The 22204-nt window shown below is 36.9% G+C and overlaps 1 protein-coding gene and 1 long non-coding RNA gene across 3 annotated transcripts in view; one reads left to right on the forward strand and one right to left on the reverse strand.

Moving 5' to 3' along the window:
* The first annotated feature begins 402 nt into the window (after positions 1-402).
* On the forward strand, positions 403-20927 carry DUSP19 (dual specificity phosphatase 19). The gene is made up of 4 exons (XM_043577237.1): positions 403-803; positions 6469-6515; positions 14211-14363; positions 17848-20927. The coding sequence occupies exons 1-4, from the start codon at positions 578-580 to the stop codon at positions 18085-18087; spliced, it is 666 nt and encodes a 221-aa protein (XP_043433172.1). The 5' UTR covers positions 403-577; the 3' UTR covers positions 18088-20927.
* Positions 17596-22204, reverse strand: part of LOC122481539 — a 29585-nt gene continuing 24976 nt past the window's right edge. For both annotated transcript variants that reach the window (XR_006296883.1, XR_006296882.1), the window contains one exon: positions 17596-18009. This is a non-coding gene — a long non-coding RNA (uncharacterized LOC122481539). The remainder of the gene's footprint in view (positions 18010-22204) is intronic.

Below are 22204 nucleotides of genomic sequence, written 5' to 3' on the forward strand. Positions count from 1 at the left end.
ATGTACAAGACATAAGTGAAAAGTTACTTCTGACAGACATCCAGGCAGACAAGAGAAGCTATGCGAAGTAGAACTGTTTGCACTATGATTTCGCCCCTTCGCTAAAGCAGGAGCAATACTTACATCAGCCCTTTTTGTTCATGGTCAGTATCACAAGTGACACCAACCAAACACAGCAGGAAAATCCCTGCTTTCAAATAGCGGACGTCTCTCCAACTAAGTCTTCTATTTTACCATTTTACGTGAAAAATAAAGCTAGATTTAAAAAGCAACAGTAAGAAACCTCTTAGCGAATTCCTTGAGACGGTAGAAGTAACGCTAATTTTCGGCTGACCGGAAGAAGAAACAGCATCCAATCGGGGCCCGTTTCTCAAAGGCCAATCAAACTTCACCTTACTTGCTGGTGCTGGGGAAAACGGACCTGGAGGTCTTTGTCTGCAGTGTGTGGCTGCTGTTACCTGGACAGGGTTGCACACCTGCAGCTCTATTTTTTCTCTGAGCGCTAAGGGACGAGCAGTTTGGCCTTTTCCACCGTTGTCTAGATTTGCTTGTATTGTTTCTAGCCACTGCTCATGTAATGCACTCCCTTAACCAGGAAATTAAAGCGTTCTCCCGGAATAATCTCAGGAAGCAATGTACCAGGGTGACAACGCTAACTGGAAAGAAAATTATAGAAACATGGAAAGATGCCAGAATTCATGTTGTGGAAGAAGTAGAGCCGAGCAGTGGGGGTAGTTGTGGTTATGTGCAGGACCTTAGCTTGGACCTGCATGTTGGTGTTATTAAGCCTTGGTTGCTCCTTGGTGAGTATATCGATTTGCCACTATCTCGTTGATTCTTTTTAGCCGTATTACTTTCTCATTCCCCCCACCCCGCCATGTGTAATATTCTGTTCTATCCGCTATCCTGCTGAAAAGTTGAAATGTTTCCTTTTTTAGATCTGGAACATCCATTAGCTGGCCAGTGATGTTTCTGCACCACAATCCATCCACAAGAAGCATAGATTCTGGTAGCACATGGCACCTGGTATCTGGATTTTAGAAAAGCTTTCATCCTGTTTTTTTTTTACTTCTCTGGAGGGCAGCATGTTAATGTTGTATTTTCTTGGATTATAAATGAACATAGCCTTAAAAATCATCAAATTAAACAGAATGTTTTAATTAGGTAAAACTACAAGTGGCAAGGTTGTTAAGGTTATAGACAAGTTAATACCTGAAATAGCCAAGTGATTGTCATATGGAGTGCATGGCTCCTGTAGCCATATTAATCTATGTGCCTGTTTTTGGAGTGTTATGGGGAAATTGTGTTTTTATTTATAGCTATGAGCCTGATAGTTTTATGCTTTCTTGTATGATGGAGAATATTGTTTCCCTATACAAAGCATGGTCCACAAATAGCAAATGAAGCACAGTTATGAAAACACAAATTTGCTAGCTTGGAAGGATATGTTACGGTATTCTTTAAAAAAAAAAAATCAGCAGTGTGTTCAAGTAGGTGTTCATTTAGGAATGCAGAAATTAAGACTTGAAAAGATTAACCATTTCCCAGCATTTATGCAGCCAAGCCATTCTTGAGTAGAAGGAGCACTGTACTGGGAGTCAGAAATAGCTAGGTACTACTGTGAAGTGCACACGGCATCTCCTTTTAAAAACTCTCTGAATTAGGGATTATCAGCTCCATTTTACAGGTGGGAACTGGATTTAACAATGGTTAAGTAACTTCCACAAGGTGACATACCTAGTAAATAACAGAGCTGGGCATCAGGCTCAAGTCTGATCCACTCCTGCTCTACATCATCATATAGATTGCCCCGGAGAGTCCAGGTTTTCAGTCCTGCTCTACCTCTTAATAGGTGAACTAGCCCAAGTCACTTATTCTCTCTGGTCTTCCAAGAAACCATCTGTAAAACTGAAGTAAAGGTATCTGTTTCTCTCATAGGGCTGTCCTGAGGTTGTGAAGTTTTTGAAACAAACTAATGGCAGTATACATAGGATTTGTTGTTGTGTTATGATTACATTAATTGCTGCATGAGCTATCTTTAACTTCAAATAAGTATCTCCAACTAGTTTCTGAAGCCCAGTGAAAAATTAAGGGATCATTTAGCAAGTCTGAAATGTTCACTCAGGACTTGCACACCATGTCTAGGAAAGAAATTATGCTCAGGTACATTTTTCAGTTATTTGCCTTCCATCGTAGTACCAATGGTTTAAAATACCTATGGTAGGATTTTAAAATATTTCACTCTCACAAACTTTGTGATTTTTTAATCTAGACTTATCCAGAGTGAGCTGATCAAGGTAGTGTTCTCAGATTGGCATTGGAACCCTTCCTACAATCCTGGGAGAGTTCTGGGAGAGACTTCTGAAACTAGTCCTTAATATGGTCTCCTCTTTGGGCCAGGAAATGGGATATTTTTGTCAGGTACAACCACCTTTCCTGTGAGAGGTAGATGGACTGTTTTCGGCCTAGTAACAAGTGCCTTATTCCTGAGGGACCCATGGATGATTACATCTTAAGTTCTTCCACATGAATGATGCAGTGGTTGTGTCTGACCAGACTAGGTTTCTCTCTGGACATGGGGTTTGGTTCTATGTTGCTTCAAAGAGCTTTCTTTATCTCTTCAAGCATCACAACTCCCACACAGCACTGTATGAAATTAACTTTTTTTGTTGTTGGGGAACTATAATCTTTTTCAGTTAGCTCATAAATTCAAACCAGCTTCCGCATTCCAAAAATCTTATATAGGCCTTTGATCTAACAGGTTGACAAAAAAGATCTTATTGAGCATTTATGTCCTAGGATTTGCAAATTATATTTTTACAACAAAATCACTAGGAATTTTCTTAAAACCAACTTAATTTTTAAAAGTAGAAAATTCCATTTCTCTTGGGTAGTTAAAAGGTACACATATTATTTGTTGTATACATTCTGTTAAGAAGTCCCTACCCTTCTCTTTAATTCTAGGTGAAAATCTTAGGGTCCTTTATAAAGTTATGGAAATTTCTGATATTTAGGAAGCCCAATATTCTTCGGAGGTGGACAATACATTAAACTTGCATAGCTCTTTATTTTGTACAGTTCTTCCATAAATATTGTTATCTCATCCGCATAGTAATTTATGCTCTTGTTTCTATTCATTTATGAATGTTCACTCCTACAAATTTTCTCAAATAAAACATTTCTCTTTTGAATATCATTTATCTCCTTTTTCAATAATAATGCTTTTTCTTTTGGTTGGTTTTTGTGATGATGAAAATAGTGATTTATAAATTAAGACATACTACATCAGAATTTATACAATATTTAGTATTTTCACTAAAAGAATCTTTTAAACAGAAACAGGATTTTGGAGATCTTAAGTAGCTATTTTTTATGATACGTATGTTATGATTGAAAACATTGAACTTGTTAGCAAGTCCCAACTCCAATAGCATGTAATATATATCCTTTCTATATTAGTTAACTCATCTTTATATTCCCATAATAATCCTTGGCCAAATAATGAATATTAGTGGCTTGTAAATATCAAGGTAAAATAACTGTAAATTGTTGTTATTGGCTCTCTTTGTTGTTTCTTATTCAACTTTTTAATTATTTTCAAAACTATCCTATAGTAAAGTTGACTTGGTATTCAGTGCTGTGAGGTTTTTTGGTTTTGTTTTTTTTTTTGACTTCTGTGAGTTTTAACATAATTATGATTCATGTAGCCACTTTTATAATAATAAAATTATTAAAATTTGTATTTGTTTTTAAAAATTAAGATATGCATAAAAGGATAACATTCTACTTTTTTAAAACAAAGGTTTAAGTAACACATTATCATAATATATGATTTACAGTGTTTATTTCTTTTAACCATGTGTTTTTCCAATAAGAGTTTACCACAGGACTGTAACACAAATCAACAGCTTTAAATTGGAGGAAAGCTGATGTTTATATCTAGAATTTAGAGAGAATTAACTTGAACTGTAATACTAAGTATTAGATGAAACACACAAGCCAATTACCTGAAATCCATTTATGCTAACTAAAATTGTTTCCCCACACTATTAACACTAATATAATTTTCTTATTTGAAAAGGCAGAGCACAGAAGTTGTATTTTTTTTTTTTTTTTTGGCTTCAAGAATACTAAATTTGTTTCAATATGGTTCATATTCTGGAAGGGACTTTCAAGATGGGGTAGCTAATTCTGAAATATATAATCAACCTGTTCTGTTTGGTGTATGTTGTTCAATGGAAATGATCTAAGTATCCAGCTTTGATAAGTGTAATAATGATGGTTTAGGGTTCGAAGAAAGAATTTCATTTATTCATTTTTTTTTTTTGCTATTGTAAGAAATAGGCAGAGTGGAATTAATTATTATTTAAAAGATGATATGTATTTAATTTATTTGAAGCCATTTTTCCCCTGGAGGTGGTTAGGACTTCCTGCAGAAAATTGAGAAATTATTTTTTTAATTTAAGCATTTCAAATGTGTAGAAAATTACAGACAATAATATAACAGCTGCATATCCACCATCCAGCTTTAACAGATATTAATATTTTGATAGGCTAACTTTTAAGTATAAAGTTAAATGTAGGCTCAGTAAGGAGCCCGCGAGTTTCCGATTACCAATTACCAGGGGAATACTGGCCAACCAGTGGATTTGCTGGCTTTTCAGCTACCTAAAATCACATAACAGAAGCTGGCAGATTCCCCAGATAGGTAAGGTAAGAAAAACATTGTTTATGGAAATGGATCCTAATCTAGAAAAGTAAAATACTTGAAATCTTTAAAAAAGAAATGCCCTATATTTTTCAATTGTGTAACTCACTTTATTTTAACTAATAATCTCATGTTTAAACTTGGTTATTAGCTAGAGTCATTTTCCAAGTTTGGTAGATATGGGGAGCCAACTTTAACAGGAAGAAGCTGTAAAAGGGGATAGCCCTATTGGTGCAGGGAATGTGGGTGGAATCTATAAACCCAGCAGTGTTTGTTCTAAGCTATTAGATATTCCTAAACCAGAGTCATTTTGTGGGTGTTTTTTAACATCTTTTTTTAAGTTACAAAAGTAGTAGATATTGGGGTGCCTCAGTGGCTTAGTTGGTTAAGCATCTGACTCTTGATTTTGGCTCAGGTCATGATCTCACGGTTCTTGGGTTTGAGCCCCATGTTGGGCTCTGCTCTGACAGCACAGATCTCTCTGCCCCTCCCCTGCTCTCTTTCTGACTCTCAAAATAAATAAATATTAAAAAATCTTTTTTAAAGAAATAGATATGTAGTGTAAAAATACAAATGAGTGTAAAGAAGAAAATCACCTGTAATCCCACTGTCAACATTTTGTTCTATATCCTTCCTGTTCATTTTTAGGCATATACGTATTTTTTGTTTTCACAGAAATGGATGATGGTGTTTTGTAATATAATAGTATTATCACCTAATATGTTGAGAATATATTTCCATGCCATAAATATTCTTCTACATTCTTGTTTGTTTGTTTGTTTTAAGTAAACTCTGCTCTCAGCGTGGGGCTCAAACTCATGACTACAAGAGTCACATGCTTTACCAATGAGCCAGCCAGGTGCCTGAGCATTTTCATTTTAATGGGTGTATGTATTTAACTACATAATAGTATCATATTTTATTTAACCCAACCCCTATTATTAGGCTTTTTGTTGTTTTTTACTCGTTTTGAGGGTTTGGAGTTTTTTTTTGTATTATAAACAATACTACAATGAACATCCTGATGGCTAACCTTTGCAACATCCAGGGCTTGCAAGAAATTGTTCGAAGTGAGATTTCAGAGTATGAGATATATACAAGATGAATATTTTTTAATGAGTAGTTCCAAATTGTCTTTTAGAAAGTTGGAATTAGGTCCTCCCAAGTTGCATTTTTTATTTATTTTATTTATATATTTTTTATCTTAGAAAGAATGCATGAGCATGAGCCGAGGAGAGGGACAGAGGAAGAGAGAGAATCTTTGTTTTTAAATAATGTTTGTTTATTTTTGAGAGAGAGAGAGCACGCAAGTGGGGAAGGGGCAGAGAGAGGGAGACAGAGGATCCAAAGCAGGCTCTGTGCTGACAGCAGCAAGGCTGATATGGTACTTGAACTAAAAAAACCGCGGCACCATGACCTGAGCTGAAGTCGGGCTTAACCGACTGAGCCACCCCGGTGCCCCATTTTTATTTTTATTTTTAAAAATTATTTATTTGCTTATTTATTGAGAGATAGAATGAGAATCTTAAGCAGGCTCCATGCTGAGCACGGAACCTGACACAGGGCTCAATCCCATGACCCTGGGATCATGATCTGAGCCGAAATCAAGAGTCAGACATTCAACTGACTGAGCCATCCAGGTACTCTCCGAGTTGTATTTTTTAAAATAAATGAATAACTAATAGAATTCCTGCAAAAATTATATTAAAAGTCCGGATGATTATTTTCATGTTGAAGGTGATATGATTTATTTCTTATAGGGTCACAAGATGCTGCTCACGATCTGGATACTCTGAAAAAGCACAAGGTAAAAATGCTTCAGGTCTGCAGCCATATATAGAAAATATTTGAATTGTTACATTTTTTTAATTTGAATTTTAATTTTTTTGGAATATATTAAATTTTTAAAAAATAATTATTATTTTCTAAATTTACATCCCAAGTTAGCATATAGTGCAACAATGATTTCAGGAGTAGATGCCTTAATGCCTTTACCCATTTAGCCCATGCCCCCTCCCACTACTCCTCCAGTAACCCTCTGTTGTTCTCCATATTTATGAGTCTCTTCTGTTTTGTCCCCTCCCTGTTTTTGTATTATTTTTGCTTCCCTTCCTTTATGTTCATCTGTTTTGTATCTTAAATTTCTCACATGAATGAAATCATATGATATTTATCTTTCTCTGACTAATTTAGCTTAGCATAATACCCTCCGGTTCCATCCACATAGTTGCAAATGGCAAGATTTCATTCTTTTTGATAGCTGAGTAATACTCCATTATATATATATATATACATACACCACATCTTCTTTATCCTTTCATCCGTAGATGGACATTTGGGCTCCTTCCATACTTTGGTTGTGGTCAATAGTGCTGCTGTAAACATTGGAGTTCATGTGCCTCTTTGAAACAGCATACCTGTATCCCTTGGATACACACCTACTAGTGCAGTTGCTGGGTCGTAGGGTTGTTCTATTTTTAATTTTTCGAGGAACCTCCATACTGTTTTCCAGAGTGGCTACACCAGTTTGCATTCCCACCAGCAGTGCAAAGGAGATCCTCTTTCTCCACATCCTCGCCAACATCTGTTGTTGCCTGAGTTGTTATGGTTAGCCGTTCTGACAGGTGTGAGGTGGTAGCTCATTGTGGTTTTGATGTGCATTTCCCTGATGATGAGTGATGTTGAGCATTTTTTCATGTGTCAGTTGGCCATCTGGATGTCTTCTTTGGAGAAGTGTCTATTCATGTCTTTTTCCAATTTCTTCAATGGATTATTTGTTTTCTGGGTGTTGAGTTGGATAAGTTTTTTATAGATTTTGGATACTAACCCTTTATCTGATAATGTCATTTGCAAATATCTTCTCGCATTCCATCGGTTGCCTTTTAGTTTTGCTGATTGTTTCTTTCACTGTGCAGAAGCTTTTTATTTTGATGAGGTCCCAGTATAGTTCATTTTTGCTTTTGTTTCCCTTGCCTCCAGAGATGTGTTGAGTAAGAAGTTGCTGCAGCTGAGGTCAAAGAGGTTTTTGCCTGCTTTCTCCTCTAGGATTTTTAAAAATTTTTATTAAAATTAATATTTTTTATTTACTTTTGAGAGAGAGAGACAGAGACAGTGCAAGCAGGGGAGGGGCAGAGAGAGAGGGAGACACAGGATCTGAAGCAGGCTTCAGGCTTGGAACTGTCAGCACAGAGCCCAACAACGGGGCTCGAAGTCAAGCCCACATGATCTCATGTGAGATCACAACCTGAGCCGAAGTCAGACACTTAACTGGCTGAGCCACCCAGGCACACCTCTTCTCTAGGATTTTGATGGCTTCTTGTCTTATGTTTAGGTCTTTCATCCATTTTGAGTTTATTTTTGTGTATGGTGTAAGAAAGTGGTCCAGGTTCGTTCTTCTGCATGTTACTGTCCAGGTTTCCCAGCACCACTTGCTGAAAAGACTATCTTTATTCCATTGGATATTCTTTCCTGCTTTGTCAAAGATAAGTTGACCATATGTTTGTGGATCCATTTCTTGGTTCTCTCTTCTGTTCCATTGACCTGAGTGCCTGTTTTTGTGCCAGTACCATACTGTCTTGATTACAGCTTTGTAATACAGCTTGAAGTCCAGGATTGTGATGCCTCCTGCTGTGGTTTTATTTTTCAAGATTGCTTTGGCTATTCGGGGTCTTTTCTGGTTCCATACAAATTTTAGGATTGTTTGTTCCAGCTCTGTAAAGAATGCTGGTGTTATTTTGATAGGGATTGCATAATTGTTACATTTATTTAGTCCATTTCAGAATTTAATTGGTAACATTCTGGCTGTCATTTTAATAAAGTTGCAAAAATTATTATACCTAATTAAATATATGGATTTATAATTCATCTTTCCAATTTTATATTCTCTCAGTCTCCCTTCATGGACCCTCACGAACCTGACTTTGAGGCATGTTTTCTTGCCTCTGCTTATGTACTTCCTTTGTGTGGGATGGACTTTCCTCTCTTCTCTTCTCATCCAAGACATACCCATGCCTGAGTCCCAACTCAAATACCACTTCTCCAATGCCATCTTCCCCCACCCTTCCCACACAACTGATGTGATTTATTACTTATTTTAGCCCTCTATTTTGTCCAGCAGTGTTTTGGCATCATGGAATTGCTGTGGTTTATTAACATGAAGCTTCTGGAGCAGAGGGTAGAGGAGAGAACAACAAATAAGCACCTTCAGTCCAGGGTATAATGTGCTTTGATGGGGAAATGCAGGTGCTACTGGAGAGCATGTGAGATGATGCCCTCCATGTTTGGATTGAGTTGGGTTGGGTAGGGGATTGTAAGGTCAGGGAAGTGATGAAGGAAGTGCTATTGAAGTTTGCTCTGAATGGGGTGGGGAGGGAGCAGACAGAAAAGTGTTCAGATAAGAGAAGTGGTTTGTGTGCAGCCCCAGAAGAGAAAGGCTGATGTTTTCAGAGACGGAAAAAAAGTTCAGTAACCCTGGAATAGAGAGTGACAAAGAAGGATACCCAGAAACAAGGCCAGGGATGTAAGCATGAATCAGATCACAAAAATCCATGTAAGCCTGGGTAAACTGTTGGACTTTATCCAAAAGTATGTGAAAGTCTTTACCCAGGGAAGTAACAGGATCAAATTTGCAGTTTAGAAAGGTTGCTTGGTAGAGGCCATGTGGAAAATAGATCGGAGTGTTGCATAAACTAAAGATGGGGAGAGTAGTTACAAGGCAGTTGCAGTAACAGTTATAATAATAACTGGCTGACAAGAAGAGATAATAGCCTGGAATTGCATAAGGATATGAGAAGTACTGTGTTTCCTAATAGCATCCATCTTAGATCAATATTTTAACATAAGCAGGACAAGTTTCAGAGTCTTGTTTACACTAGCAAATTAATACTTCTCAGAGAAAAAATGGAAACTAGAAAAAATGATAAAATTTATTCATTGGCAAATGTTTCATTATCTATCCCCTTTTATGATACATTAGTTCAAATTCACTTTCATCTGGCGATGTGAAGCAAGTAGGTGTTTAAAAGATCCTCCTAAGGTAAACTGACCAGCTGAATAGAGGGTTTATTGAAAAATTTAGTGACTCTACAAAACATGATTATTGATTTAAATGCGTGGCACATTTCAAAGGCATATTATTCTAAGACTTAAGTGCTATAATTAATAGAAATTCTTTTGAGGATCATTTCAGAAATTTCATTAGGAATTTCATTTTAATGTTTAGATATAGTAATAATAGTTGCTTTGTTAATAAGGTACCCAAGTGCTTGGTGTGTGTCCAACAAAGTACTATGGAAGATAGAAAACTGAAACATAAAATGTCCCAAGTTACTTATTGTTGCATTGTTTATTAACAGCAAATCATTGACAAAAACTCACATGTTCATAGATAGGGAATTGGTTAAATAATAGTACACTCACACTACAGAACTATATAGCTATAAAAAAGAACACCAAAAAAAAAAAAAGAGTCTGTAAATACTAATCTAAAAAAATTTCCAGGACATTTATTTTTTATTTTATTTATTTATTTTTAATTTTTCTTATTCTTTATTTTTGAGAGACAGTGAGACTGAGTGTGAGTTGGGGAGGAACAGAGAGAGAGGGAGACACAGAATCCGAAGCAGGCTCCAGACTCTGAGCTGTCAGCACAGAGCCTGATGCAGGGCTTGAACTCACTAACCGTGAGATCATGACCTGAGCTGAAGTCGGATGCTTAACCGACTGAGCCACCCAGGCAACCCTTACTTACATATCAATATCTATATCTGTCTATCTATCTATGTATCTATCTATATCTATCTATATCTATAGATAGCATAGATAGCATATAGTGCAATAATGATTGCAGGAGTGGATTCCGGTGATTCATTCCCTATGTATAACACCCAGTGCTCATCCCAACAAGTGTCTTCCTTAATGCCCCTTACCCATTAAGCCCATTTCCTCACCTACAACCCCTCCAACAACCCCCAGTTTATTCTCTATATTTAAGAGTTTATGTTTTGCCCCCCTTTCTGTTTTCATATTATTTTTGCTTCCCTTCCCTTATGTTCATCTGTTTTGTATCTTAAATTCCACATATGAGTGAAGTCATGATATTTTTCTTTCTCTGACTAATTTTGCTTAGCATAATACCCTTTAGTTCGATGCATGTAGTTGCAAATGGCAAGATTTCATTCTTTTTGATTGCTGAGTAATACTCCATTGTGTGTGTGTGTACATACACATACCACATCTTCTTTATCCATTCATCAGTAGATGGACATTTGACCTCTTTCCATACTTTGGCTATTGTAGGTAGCGCTGCTATAAACATTGGGGTGCGTGTACCCCTTCAAAATAGCACACCTGTATCCCTTGGGTAAATAACTAGTAGTGCAATTCCTGGGTCGTAGGATAGTTATATATTTAATTTTTTGAGGAACCTCCATACTGTTTTCCAGAGTGGCTGCACCAGTTTGCATTCCCACCAGCAGTTGAGCACATATTTAAATGAGAGGAGAACCCAAGGTGTTGTCTTTGTGTAGGAAAGGGAATAAACAAATTTGCCTGAAGATGCTCTAAAAGAATATACAAGACACCAACAAAGGTGGTTACCATTAAGGTAGGAGAAAACAGAGTAGATAGGGACAGGGTGAGAGCAAAACTTCGTTTCTTTTTTATAATGTTCTGATTTTTGAACCAGTTCACAATATGTAAGTTTACTAAAATTAGAAATAATAATGCCTATATGTGAGGATTAGGTGAGATAACTTATAGGCCTAGCATACATTAGGTTTGCAATAAAGTGGTTTTTCTTATTATCCCTATTACAAAGGGCATCCCAAGGGCAACCATTGTTAGGACCTCCATACCTACATTTTGGAAGTATGCTTAATTACTAGAAAGGGTTTTAGGCTGGGTCCCCATCACCACCACCACCTGTGATTCAGTACAATTCTTTTCTATCAGGCCCAGTCAATACACATATAAATTGCACTTCCCAACAGCTAAACTACCCAGGCATTGGTAATCCATAATATTTGTAAAGCACTTTTACCTTTCAAGAGGTTTTCCTAAGATTCTCATTTGGTTTTCTCCATAATCCTGTGAAGATACATAGGTAATAGGTAATAAGTTATATATATCTTATATTGTGTGTATGTGTGTGTTTGTGTGTGTGTGTGTGTATATATATATATATATATACAATTTATATATATAAATTTTATATATAAATTTATATATATAAATTGTATATATATATATATATGCACATTGTATATATAGATACAATATATATATTGTATTTATATATATTGTATATATTATCCAGGGCAGAATCATATAATCCTGGTCAGAAGTACACTGGCAATGAGTGAGTTGACATAGACAAGACTTCACTGGGGAAAGCAGAAGGACATTTCAGACTTTATCTTCTAAAAATGTTCTTACCTTTCTAGTTTCTCCGATCTCATCTCTATATAAGAATGTCTCTTGAGTAGACATTTGAGGTTTTTTCTGTTGTCTGTCTTCTACAAGGCAGTCAGGTCAGTAAATGAATGGCCTGTGGCTCTGTCTTCATGGGGCCTAGCTCCCGGAATGTTTTAATCAATGCTCTTTGGGTTGGGAGGCACAGAAACCCTAGCAAGAAAAGAGAATGTGTGTATAGTAATTTAGGGGGAATCTCTGGAATCTGAGGGCAGAGACTGGCTGTGCTAGAGAATAGAAGGCTCTCCAAGATGGTCCCTCTCTGCTGCTGGCATCATGGCCCCTTTCTGCACAGGTATCTACTCTGTTCTTATTTAGGAGCAGAAATTCTTCAGCTTCTTTGGGCACATAATAGAAAGCAGCTACCTTAGACCTTTCAAGTTTGCGGGCCATTCAGCTGTCTTGTGTACCTATTTTAAATTTCTGAAAATAATTTGATCAGTGTTGTTTAAGTCTGGTGTCTTCCTCAATCTAGTTAGCTGTACTAGGTGGAGAAGTGGGGCGCTGCCACAGCCATGTCTATGAGGGTAGTGGAGGCAAGAGAGGCAGAGCTGGAAGACACTCTAAAGTGTGTAAGGGGCACCTGGCTGGCTCAGTTGGTGGAATGTGCGGCTCTTGATCTCAGTATTGTGAGTTTGAGCCCCACTTTGGGTGTAGAGCTTATTTAAATAAATAAACTTAAAAAAATTTTTTTTAACGTTTTATTTATTTTTGAGACAGGGAGAGACAGAGCATGAACAGGGGAGGGTCAGAGAGAGGGAGACGCAGAATCCGAAACAGGCTCCAGGCTCCGAGCTGTGAGCACAGAGCCCGACGTGGGGCTCGAACTCACGGACCGCAAGATCATGACCTGAGCCGAAGTTGGCCGCCCAACCGACTGAGCCACCTAGGCACCCCTAAATAAATAAACCTTTTAAAAAGTTTAAAAATTAAAAATAGGGGCGCCTGGGTGGCGCAGTCGGTTAATCGTCCGACTTCAGCCAGGTCACGATCTCGCGGTCCGTGAGTTCGAGCCCCGCGTCGGGCTCTGGGCTGATGGCTCGGAGCCTGGAGCCTGTTTCCAATTCTGTGTCTCCCTCTCTCTCTGCCCCTCCCCCGTTCATGCTCTGTCTCTCTCTGTCCCAAAAATAAATAAAAACGTTGAAGAAAAAGAAAAAAAATTTTTAAAAATTAAAAATAAAATACGTGTGAAATACATGAAAATATCGAGATCAGGTAAAACCGAACACCCATGCTAAGAAAGAGAATATGGTGAGGCATGTCATGACAAGAAACAGTGCCCTATTTTCTTTATCCATTTAACTTTTGGATTCTTTTAATTAACCTTCCACATGGCCCCTTCCATATGCTTGGTAGACTGTAGGAAAGGAGCTCAAATGCATAGATGGGTAGAAGGTTGCTTTTGTGGACCATTTGAAATAAATGACCATCCTTTCAACCAGACTAATTCATTGGAGTCTCTAGGTTTGAGGCCCTGTGGCACTGACATTTTAAAAGTTAACTGGGTGATTCTAATGTGCAGCCACACTTGAGAACCGTCATACTACTAAAGAATATGAAGGAAAATCGGAAAATAATTATTGAAAAAGAAGTCTGTGTTATTGATGTACTTCCCTTACTCAAGTTTTTTATATGCATATTCATTGATTTATCCAACAAATATTTTAAGTACTTTTTGTGCTAAGGTCATTGCTCACACACAGTGCTTACTCATAATACTGAAGAAGCCAAACATGGTTCCTCCCCTCATGGGGAGCTTCTATTACCATGAGGGAGACAAATAATGTCAAAGTGGTAAGAGCTATAATTAGGACAAGTAGAGGGTGCTGTGAGAGTGTACAGAATTAGCACTTCTGGTGAGGGATGAGGCAGTCAGAGGAAGCTTCCTGTAGGAAGTATTATTCAAGTGAGTCATGCTTAAATTGTTTGTTTATTCTTATTACAAATCTCAACATCTCATTCTCTTTTTAATTAACCTAATTTTAATTCATTAGAGAATTTTTAAAAATCATCTTTTTTTTTCCCCTTTAAGGTGACACATATTCTCAACGTTGCATATGGAGTTGAAAATACTTTCCTCAGTGACTTTATATATAAGAGTATTTCTATATTGGATCTGCCTGAAACCAATATCCTGTCTTATTTTCCAGAATGTTTTGAGTTTATTGAACAAGCAAAAATGAAGGTAAGTTTTATTTTGATCCACAGTTCTTCAAAGACAGCAATTTTAAAATACAGGTCCATTATCTAAGCTTTATTCTTTTTCTGATTAATACATAGAGAACCATTATGAAATTTCCCCTCCAACAATCTTTTAACTCTTACAGCTATTTAGTTCTCTGATATTTTTTTCTCAATGAGATAACTTATTTTTTATTTTTTAAGTAATCTCAATGCCCAACATGGGGCTTGAATTCATGATCCTGAGATCAAAAGTCACATGCTCTACTGACTGAGCCAGCCAGGAGTCACTCAATGAGTTACTCACTTTTAACCTTAATATATCATCTTCCTAGGGCTTCCTGAGAAATGTTAGGAGATAAAATTCTCCATTTACTGAATTTTCCTGTGTTTATGTTTACTTAGATTTCCTTTGATGGTTTATAACCACCTGCCGTATGGGATAGATACTAGTATTGTCCTTTTAGTGTATTTATGAAGATTAATATGCATTCATTTTTATGGCTGTGATAGGGATAGTGAATCTATGCATTTTTTTTTTTTTTTAATTTTTTTTTTCAACTTTTTTAATTTATTTTTGGGACAGAGAGAGACAGAGCATGAACGGGGGAGGGGCAGAGAGAGAGGGAGACACAGAATCGGAAGCAGGCTCCAGGCTCTGAGCCATCAGCCCAGAGCCTGACGCGGGGCTCGAACTCACGGACCGCGAGATTGTGACCTGGCTGAAGTCGGACGCTTAACCGACTGCGCCACCCAGGCGCCCCTATGCATTTTTAACAATAGAAAATTGTAGGGTACTCCAGGACTAAATGTATTGCTTTACTGAGATTGTGTGAAAATGCTGATCAGAAGCTGTCCGTTGGTTCTCTGACTTTAAAAGACCAACAGATAATATAATACTTCAACATTGGTAATAGATCCAGGTCAAACTGGGCTTCTAAGTTAGCTGTTACCAGTAATTATACCTTGAAATGACACCATTTTTAGTTAGTATACAATTCTTACAAAATTTATGTGAGTAAATAGATGGGAATGTAGAAGCACTTAGAAAAGTTCATTCTCCTAGAAGACCTAACAATTAATGACATGAACATTAGAATCCAGCTTAATTGAATTGTGGCTAATGATTTCCCTTCTACCTTTCTCTTCTCATTTCTCTGTCTCTCTCCCTTCCTTTTATTTAGTAATATTTAATGAATGCCTTACGTGCCCAGTACTGTTCTAGGTACTTTCCTTTAGATTGTCTGAAAAATGTAGAACTATTCACCTCTACCTTTCAGCTTTGTTTAATAGCGGATATTTAGACTAAAGAAAACAAAGAGGTTTTCTAATTCAAGCTCTAATATTGGCCAGTGTTTTCTCTTATGAAAGATTTTATAGGGTCTAGATGATAACATTCCAGTGTGTCAGTTGATAGTGTCAGAAATAAAAATGATAATGTTTCTGTATTAGCTGCTTCTCTAAGGCGATGTGAGATAGGCCTTAAATGGTAAAAGAAAAATTTAGGCATAATCCATATTGATATTCATCATTAAAAGATACGTACATGTTGCAAGTAAAATGTGAAAAGGGTAATAGTTAATTAAAAGGGTCCTTTGCTTGGGTTTCCTAAAAAAACAGAACCTGAGACAAAGATTAGTAGCTGATGCTTCATTTGAGAGAATCCATGGGTGGTGAAAGTGGGAAGAACAGGAATCGATTCAGGGACTGATGGGAAGCAGCACGAGATGGTGTGTTCACCCTACTGAGCACAGCCGCACAGTTGAGCTGACGGTGAAATAGCTGCGTGCTCAGCACGTGTACCTGCTTTACCACTTAAGGCATCTCCAGGCAGGGAGCACAAAGGAACTGTACCTCAGTATAGACTTCGGGAGGGAAAGAAGAGAGAATTTATCTGCCTGGCTCTCTGTCAGCTCCTGTTTTCCCCTGGGGAAAAGTTTACCCATGGGATGGTAACTAATCTCACAGTTCCAGGTTACAGCACTCCTCCAGCAGCTGCCTTGAAGCCAAATTCAGTGGCCTGTGGTGTAACTTTTCATCCAAGTTCAGAAGCAGCGAGAGAATCCAGAACTTGGGGTGTACTTGTCTATGCAGAGACCATAATAGGGAAGAGCCAGGCCTTCTTAGGCAAGCAAAACTCATTAGGCCTAAGGGGGTGGTTCCACAGAAGTGGAGGCTGAGATGGAGCAAGCTTGGGGCCCATGAGATAACACTAAGAGAATCTGAGGAGGTACCTAAAATGTTTCTGCTACAAGATGTATTAGAATTCCACAATTTGTTCCAATCTCTCAAGCATTATATCTTACACCGCAGTTGTAACCTCAGCCAATATTTGCTTACCCTGAAAATTCTTTACTGTTTAGATTAATACTTTTTAGTTTCAGCATTAGCATTCTTGAATTTTCTTCATTTTTTTTTTTTCTGGAAGAGATCTTTTCATAACCTTGTCTGTTGTATATGCAGGTTTTATTAAATGTGATTACTCAATGAATTGCGTATTTCAAAACTACCTTTCTAGGCCATAGTTTCTTGTTTTATCTTTTTATACACAGCTGCCAAATGGAATCTCTTCTATTTCCCCATGTCCTTCCTCATTCTGTAGTTGTAAAACCCTGTTGTTTGGTTTCTCTGTCTTCCTCTATCTCTGACCCCAACATGATTTGTTAGGTATATGCCTTAAGTAACAGAAATACACATGAGAGGAAAGTAGCAGGGTAACTTCTATAGCCTCAGGAGTTCTTTTATGAAAATTTACTTGTCTTCCCCCTTTTTTTAAGGTGTAAAAGGTTTTGTTTGTTAATATGAAAATGTGTTATTTGATATTCCATGTTTACTTTATTACCCATTTTATAAGATGGGATTTCAAAGACATGATATAAATAAGGTATGTCACTGTAGAAAAATTGGAAAATACAGATAAGTAGAAATTCGCCCTACTTAAATCATTTACACATAACTACTGTTAGCAGTTTGAGAAATTTTTTTATATATCAGAAGACTCACTTAAAAAAGACCTACACTTGGCTCAGTTAATCTGCCAACAAATATTAATTACTTATTCTGAGAAGATATGAAGGATACATAGTGCTTCCCTCAAGGAGCTTGCAATCTAGTTGAAAAGCTACTCGTAACAGCACGAGAACACAGAACACTTGATAAAACAGGTACACTGTCACACAATTCCTGTCTGCCCGTGGCAAAATGGTGATTCAAATTTTTAAGAGAAGACTTCCTTCTTAGCAGAACAAAATTAATTTATTTTCTTAGCAAACACTTATGGAATATCCACTATGTGCCTAAAATTGATTAATTGATTATTCCATTCATTGCTCACAATGAATTGTATTTTGATAATTGAATATGTTGAATCAAACAAATTGATAAAATGAATATTTTTATTTTATAATTTCAAGTAGTATAAGAATGTGCAACTGATTTAACAACTTTCTAGGTGAATAATGAAGATTTTTGATTGATTTTTATTGTAGGATGGCGTGGTTCTTGTTCATTGTAATGCAGGAGTTTCCAGGGCTGCTGCAATTGTAATAGGTTTCCTGATGAATTCTGAAGAAATCTCGTTCATCAGTGCTTTTTCTTTGGTGAAAAATGCAAGGCCTTCCATATGTCCAAATGCGGGCTTCATGGAGCAGCTTCGTACATACCAAGAGGGCAAGGAAAGCAATGAGTGTGACAACATACAGGAATTAGAAAAGGGTGACAGTTCATGAGATACATTCCAGCAGATAATGGACAACTGTAATTTCTGAACTGGCCCCCACAGCCACCTGTCCCCATTTTTGAAGAGTAGACTAGTAAAAACTTCCTTTTGTCTTGCGTTTTTCAAGTGGAAGTGGAGGTTAATTGATTGTCTTGAGCTAGTGTACAAATATGTTTTTAAATCATGTCATGTTTTCCTTGGTATTATAATGTGGGATTGGATGCTTCTTTGATTTGCTAAGAGGAAATAATGTATTACCAATAATTGGTTTCTGTAGAAGAAAAAGGTTTACATTTGAAATCTTTATTAGAGCATGAAAATATTAAATCAGTTGATGAAGACTTTTAGTATTTTTCTATGCCAGCAACCACTTCCATGAAGGGAAAAACTTGAAGTGCTACTTGACTTACTATTTCAGAGGGAGGTAAATTTCTATGTAAAGAATTTGGGATTAAAAACTAATATCTTAAACCTCCCAAAAGAGATAACCAAAATCTGAAGGTTGACACAATATTGGCATACTTCGCTTCACTTTATTGTGCTTTGCAGACGATTTGTATTTTAGAAATCGAGAGTGGTAATCCTGCATCAAAGAAGTCTTTGGGTACCATTTTCCCAGCAGCATTTGCTCACTTTGTATCTCTGTATTGCATTTTGGTAAATCTCACAATGTTTCAAATTTGTTCATTATAATTGTATTTGTTATGGCGATCTGTGATCAGTGATCTTTGATGGTACTGTTGTAATTGTTTGGGGGGTGCCATGGACCATGCCTCTGTAATATGGTGAACTTAATTGATAAATACTGCATGTGACGTAACTGTTCTATCAGTTGGTCCTTCCCCCATCTCTCCTTCTCCGGCCTCCCTATTTCCTGCGACACAACAATATTGAAATTAGGCCAATTAATAATCCTACAATGGCCTCTAAGTGCTCAAGTGAAAGGAAGAGTCGCATGTCTCTCACTTTAAATCAAAAGCTAGAAATGATTAAGCTTAGTGAGGAAGGCATGTCGAAAGCGGAGATAGGTCGGAAACTAGGCCTCTTGCGCCAAACTGTTAGCCAGGTTGTAAATGCAAAGGATAAGTTCTTGAAAGAAATTAAAAGTGGTACTCCAGTGAACACGCGAATGATAAGAAAGCGAAACAGCCTTATTGCGGATATGGAGAAAGTTTTAGTGGTCTGGATAGAAGATCAAACCACCCACAACATTCCCTTGAGCCAGAGCCTAATCCAGAGCAAGGCCTTAACTCTCTTCAATTCTATGAAGGCTGAGAGAGGTGAGGAAGCTGCAGAAGAAAAGTTTGAAGCTAGCAGAGGTTGGTTCATGAGGTTTAAGGAAAGAAGCCGTCTCTGTAACATAAAAGTACAAGGTGAAGTGGCAAATACTGATGTAGAAACTGCAGCAAGTTATCCAGAAGATCTATCTAAGATCATTAATGAAGGTGGCTACACTAAACAACAGATTTTCAATGTAGATGAAACAGCCTTATATTGGAAGAAGATGCCATCTAGGACTTTCATAGCTAGAGAAGAGAAGTCAATGCCTGGCTTCAAAGCTTCAAAGGACAGGCTGACTCTCCTGTTAGGGGCTAATGCAGCTGGTGACTTTAAGTTGAAGCCAATGCTCATTTATCATTCTGAAAATCCTAGGGCCCTTAAGAATTATGCTAAATCTACCCTGCCTGTCCTCTATAAATGGAACAACAGAGCCTGCATGACAGCACATCTGTTTACCACATGGTTTACTGAATATTTTAAGCCCACAGTTGAGAACTACTGTTCAGAAAAAAAGATTCCTTTTAAAATATTATTGCTTATTGACAATGCACCTGGTCACCCAAGAGCTCTGATGGAGATGTACAACGAGATTAATGTTGTTTTCATGCCTGCTAACTCAACATCTATTCTCCAGCCCATGGGTCAAGGAGTCATTTCAACTTTCAAGTCTTATTATTTAAGAAATACATTTCGTAAGGCTATAGCTGCCATAGATAGTGATTCCTCTGATGGATCTGGGCAAAGTAAATTGAAAACCTTCTGGAAAGGATTCACCATTCTAGATGCCATTAAGAACATTCGTGATTCATGGGAAGAGGTCAAAATATCAACACTAACAGGAGTTTGGAAGAAGTTGATTCCATCCCTCATGGATGACTTTGAAGGGTTTAAGACTTCAGTGGATGAAGTAACTGCAGATGTGGTAAAAATAGCCAAAGAATTAGAATTAGAAGTGGAGCCTGAAGATGTGACTGAATTGTTGCAATCTCATGATAAAACTGTAATGGATGAGGAATTACTTCCTATGGATGAGCAAAGAAAGTGGTTTCTTGAGATGGAATCTACTCCTGGTGAAGATGATGTAAAGATTGTTGAAATGACAACGAAGGATTTAGAATATTACATAAACTTAGTTGATAAAGCAGCAGCAGGGTTTGAGAGAATTGACTCTAATTTTGAAAGAAGTTCTACTGTGGGTAAAATGCTATCAAACAGTATCGCATGCTACAGAGAAATTGTTCGTGAAAGGAAGAGTCCATCAATGCGGCAAATTTCATTATTGTCTTACTTTAAGAAATTGCCACAGCCACCCCAACCTTCAGCAACCACCACCCTGATCAGTCAGCAACCATCAACATCAAGGCAAGACCCTCCACCAGCAAAAAAATTACGGTTTGCTAAAAGCTCAGATGATGGTTAGCATTTTTTAGCAATAAATATTGTATTTTTAAATTAAGGTATGTATATTGTTTTTTTAGACAATGCTATTGCACACTTTAAATAGACTGCTGTATGGTGTAAACATAATCTTTATATGCACTGGCAAACCACAAAATTCATTTGACTCACTATTGCAACATTTGCTTTATTATAGTGGTCTGGAACTGAACCCACAATATCTCTGGGGTATGCCTGTATTTCTATAGAGGTTACAGTGTTCACAAAGTTTTTATGTCCTTTTATGAAAATGTACCTACTTTTCATTTTTATCTTTAACTTAATTCTATTGCCTGTATTTATTTTTTTTTCTTTTTAAAACTTTTGTATAGATGTTCTCTCTTACATGATTGTGACCTAATGGTTCTTCAGGTGATCAAGTCTTTTACAGTATATATTTATATCCTAGCCTTCTGTTTTGGGTTACATGTCATAAATTTTGGTATCCTTGGGTCTGTGAGAAAATGTTTTACACTGAAAGATCATTTTTTAGGTGTAATTGTTCAAATTTGTTTTCCAGTTTGGTATTCTAGAGAACATATTTTTAAGGAAAGAAGAGTTATGGTTTTGTAAGAAATTTTAAGTATTTTGTTAGAAAGCCTAAAATCATGTACAATTTTATCTCTGGTCAGAGGCGTAATAGTTTTCTTTTTCTTTTTTTTTTTTTTTTAATTAAGTCTCCATATTGGCAAGGCTGAACTCTGTACATTATAAATTTGCTTAAAGATATTCTTTGAATTATTCAGAATAAAGTGTACTTAAAATTAATTATAATAAGTAAGATAGAATTTATCTAATAGCTTTCAAATAGCCTTTCATGACTTGGAAAATTTCATTGACATCTAGATTTTATTAAGAAAGTCTTGAGCTCTTCTTCAGTAACACATTACAGAGAGCAAGGACATTCCTAGGTGTAAGTTGGAAAGTGCACATTGAGTACATTTGTGCATTTGAGAAGGCAGTCTTTCTTATGCTGTCATGATCAAAGAGTAGAAATGATAAATACAAATTATGTTTTGAGATTGCTTGTAGCCTGGCAAGATGCCATTACATGCAAAGCTATGAACTTTGCTTCTGTTGAGAAGCAGCATAAATGTAATCAACTTACAGTGAGCTCTTTGAGGCAGGCCAAGGAGACAGAATCCTCCTGAAGTATGAGACTGATCTGTAATGTTGTCTTTATGGTCAGTATTGCTGAGGGTTTGCTAAGTGAACCTTTTATTTTCACATGAAAGCATTTATTTAAATACATTTTCTTTTGCTAGGTGTTCCTTAGTTTTCAGCCATTAAATGTTGTGAAGCCTTGACTAGAACTTGTTCATAACAGATAGTATATTATTTATGCCTCTGGTTTGTGTGCTTAGTTGTTGCCTGTAGTTATCTGGTTATGGTGCAAATGCATATTTTCT

This window comes from Prionailurus bengalensis, chromosome C1 (assembly GCF_016509475.1).
Source record: "Prionailurus bengalensis isolate Pbe53 chromosome C1, Fcat_Pben_1.1_paternal_pri, whole genome shotgun sequence".
Taxonomy (NCBI): Eukaryota; Metazoa; Chordata; class Mammalia; order Carnivora; family Felidae; genus Prionailurus; species Prionailurus bengalensis.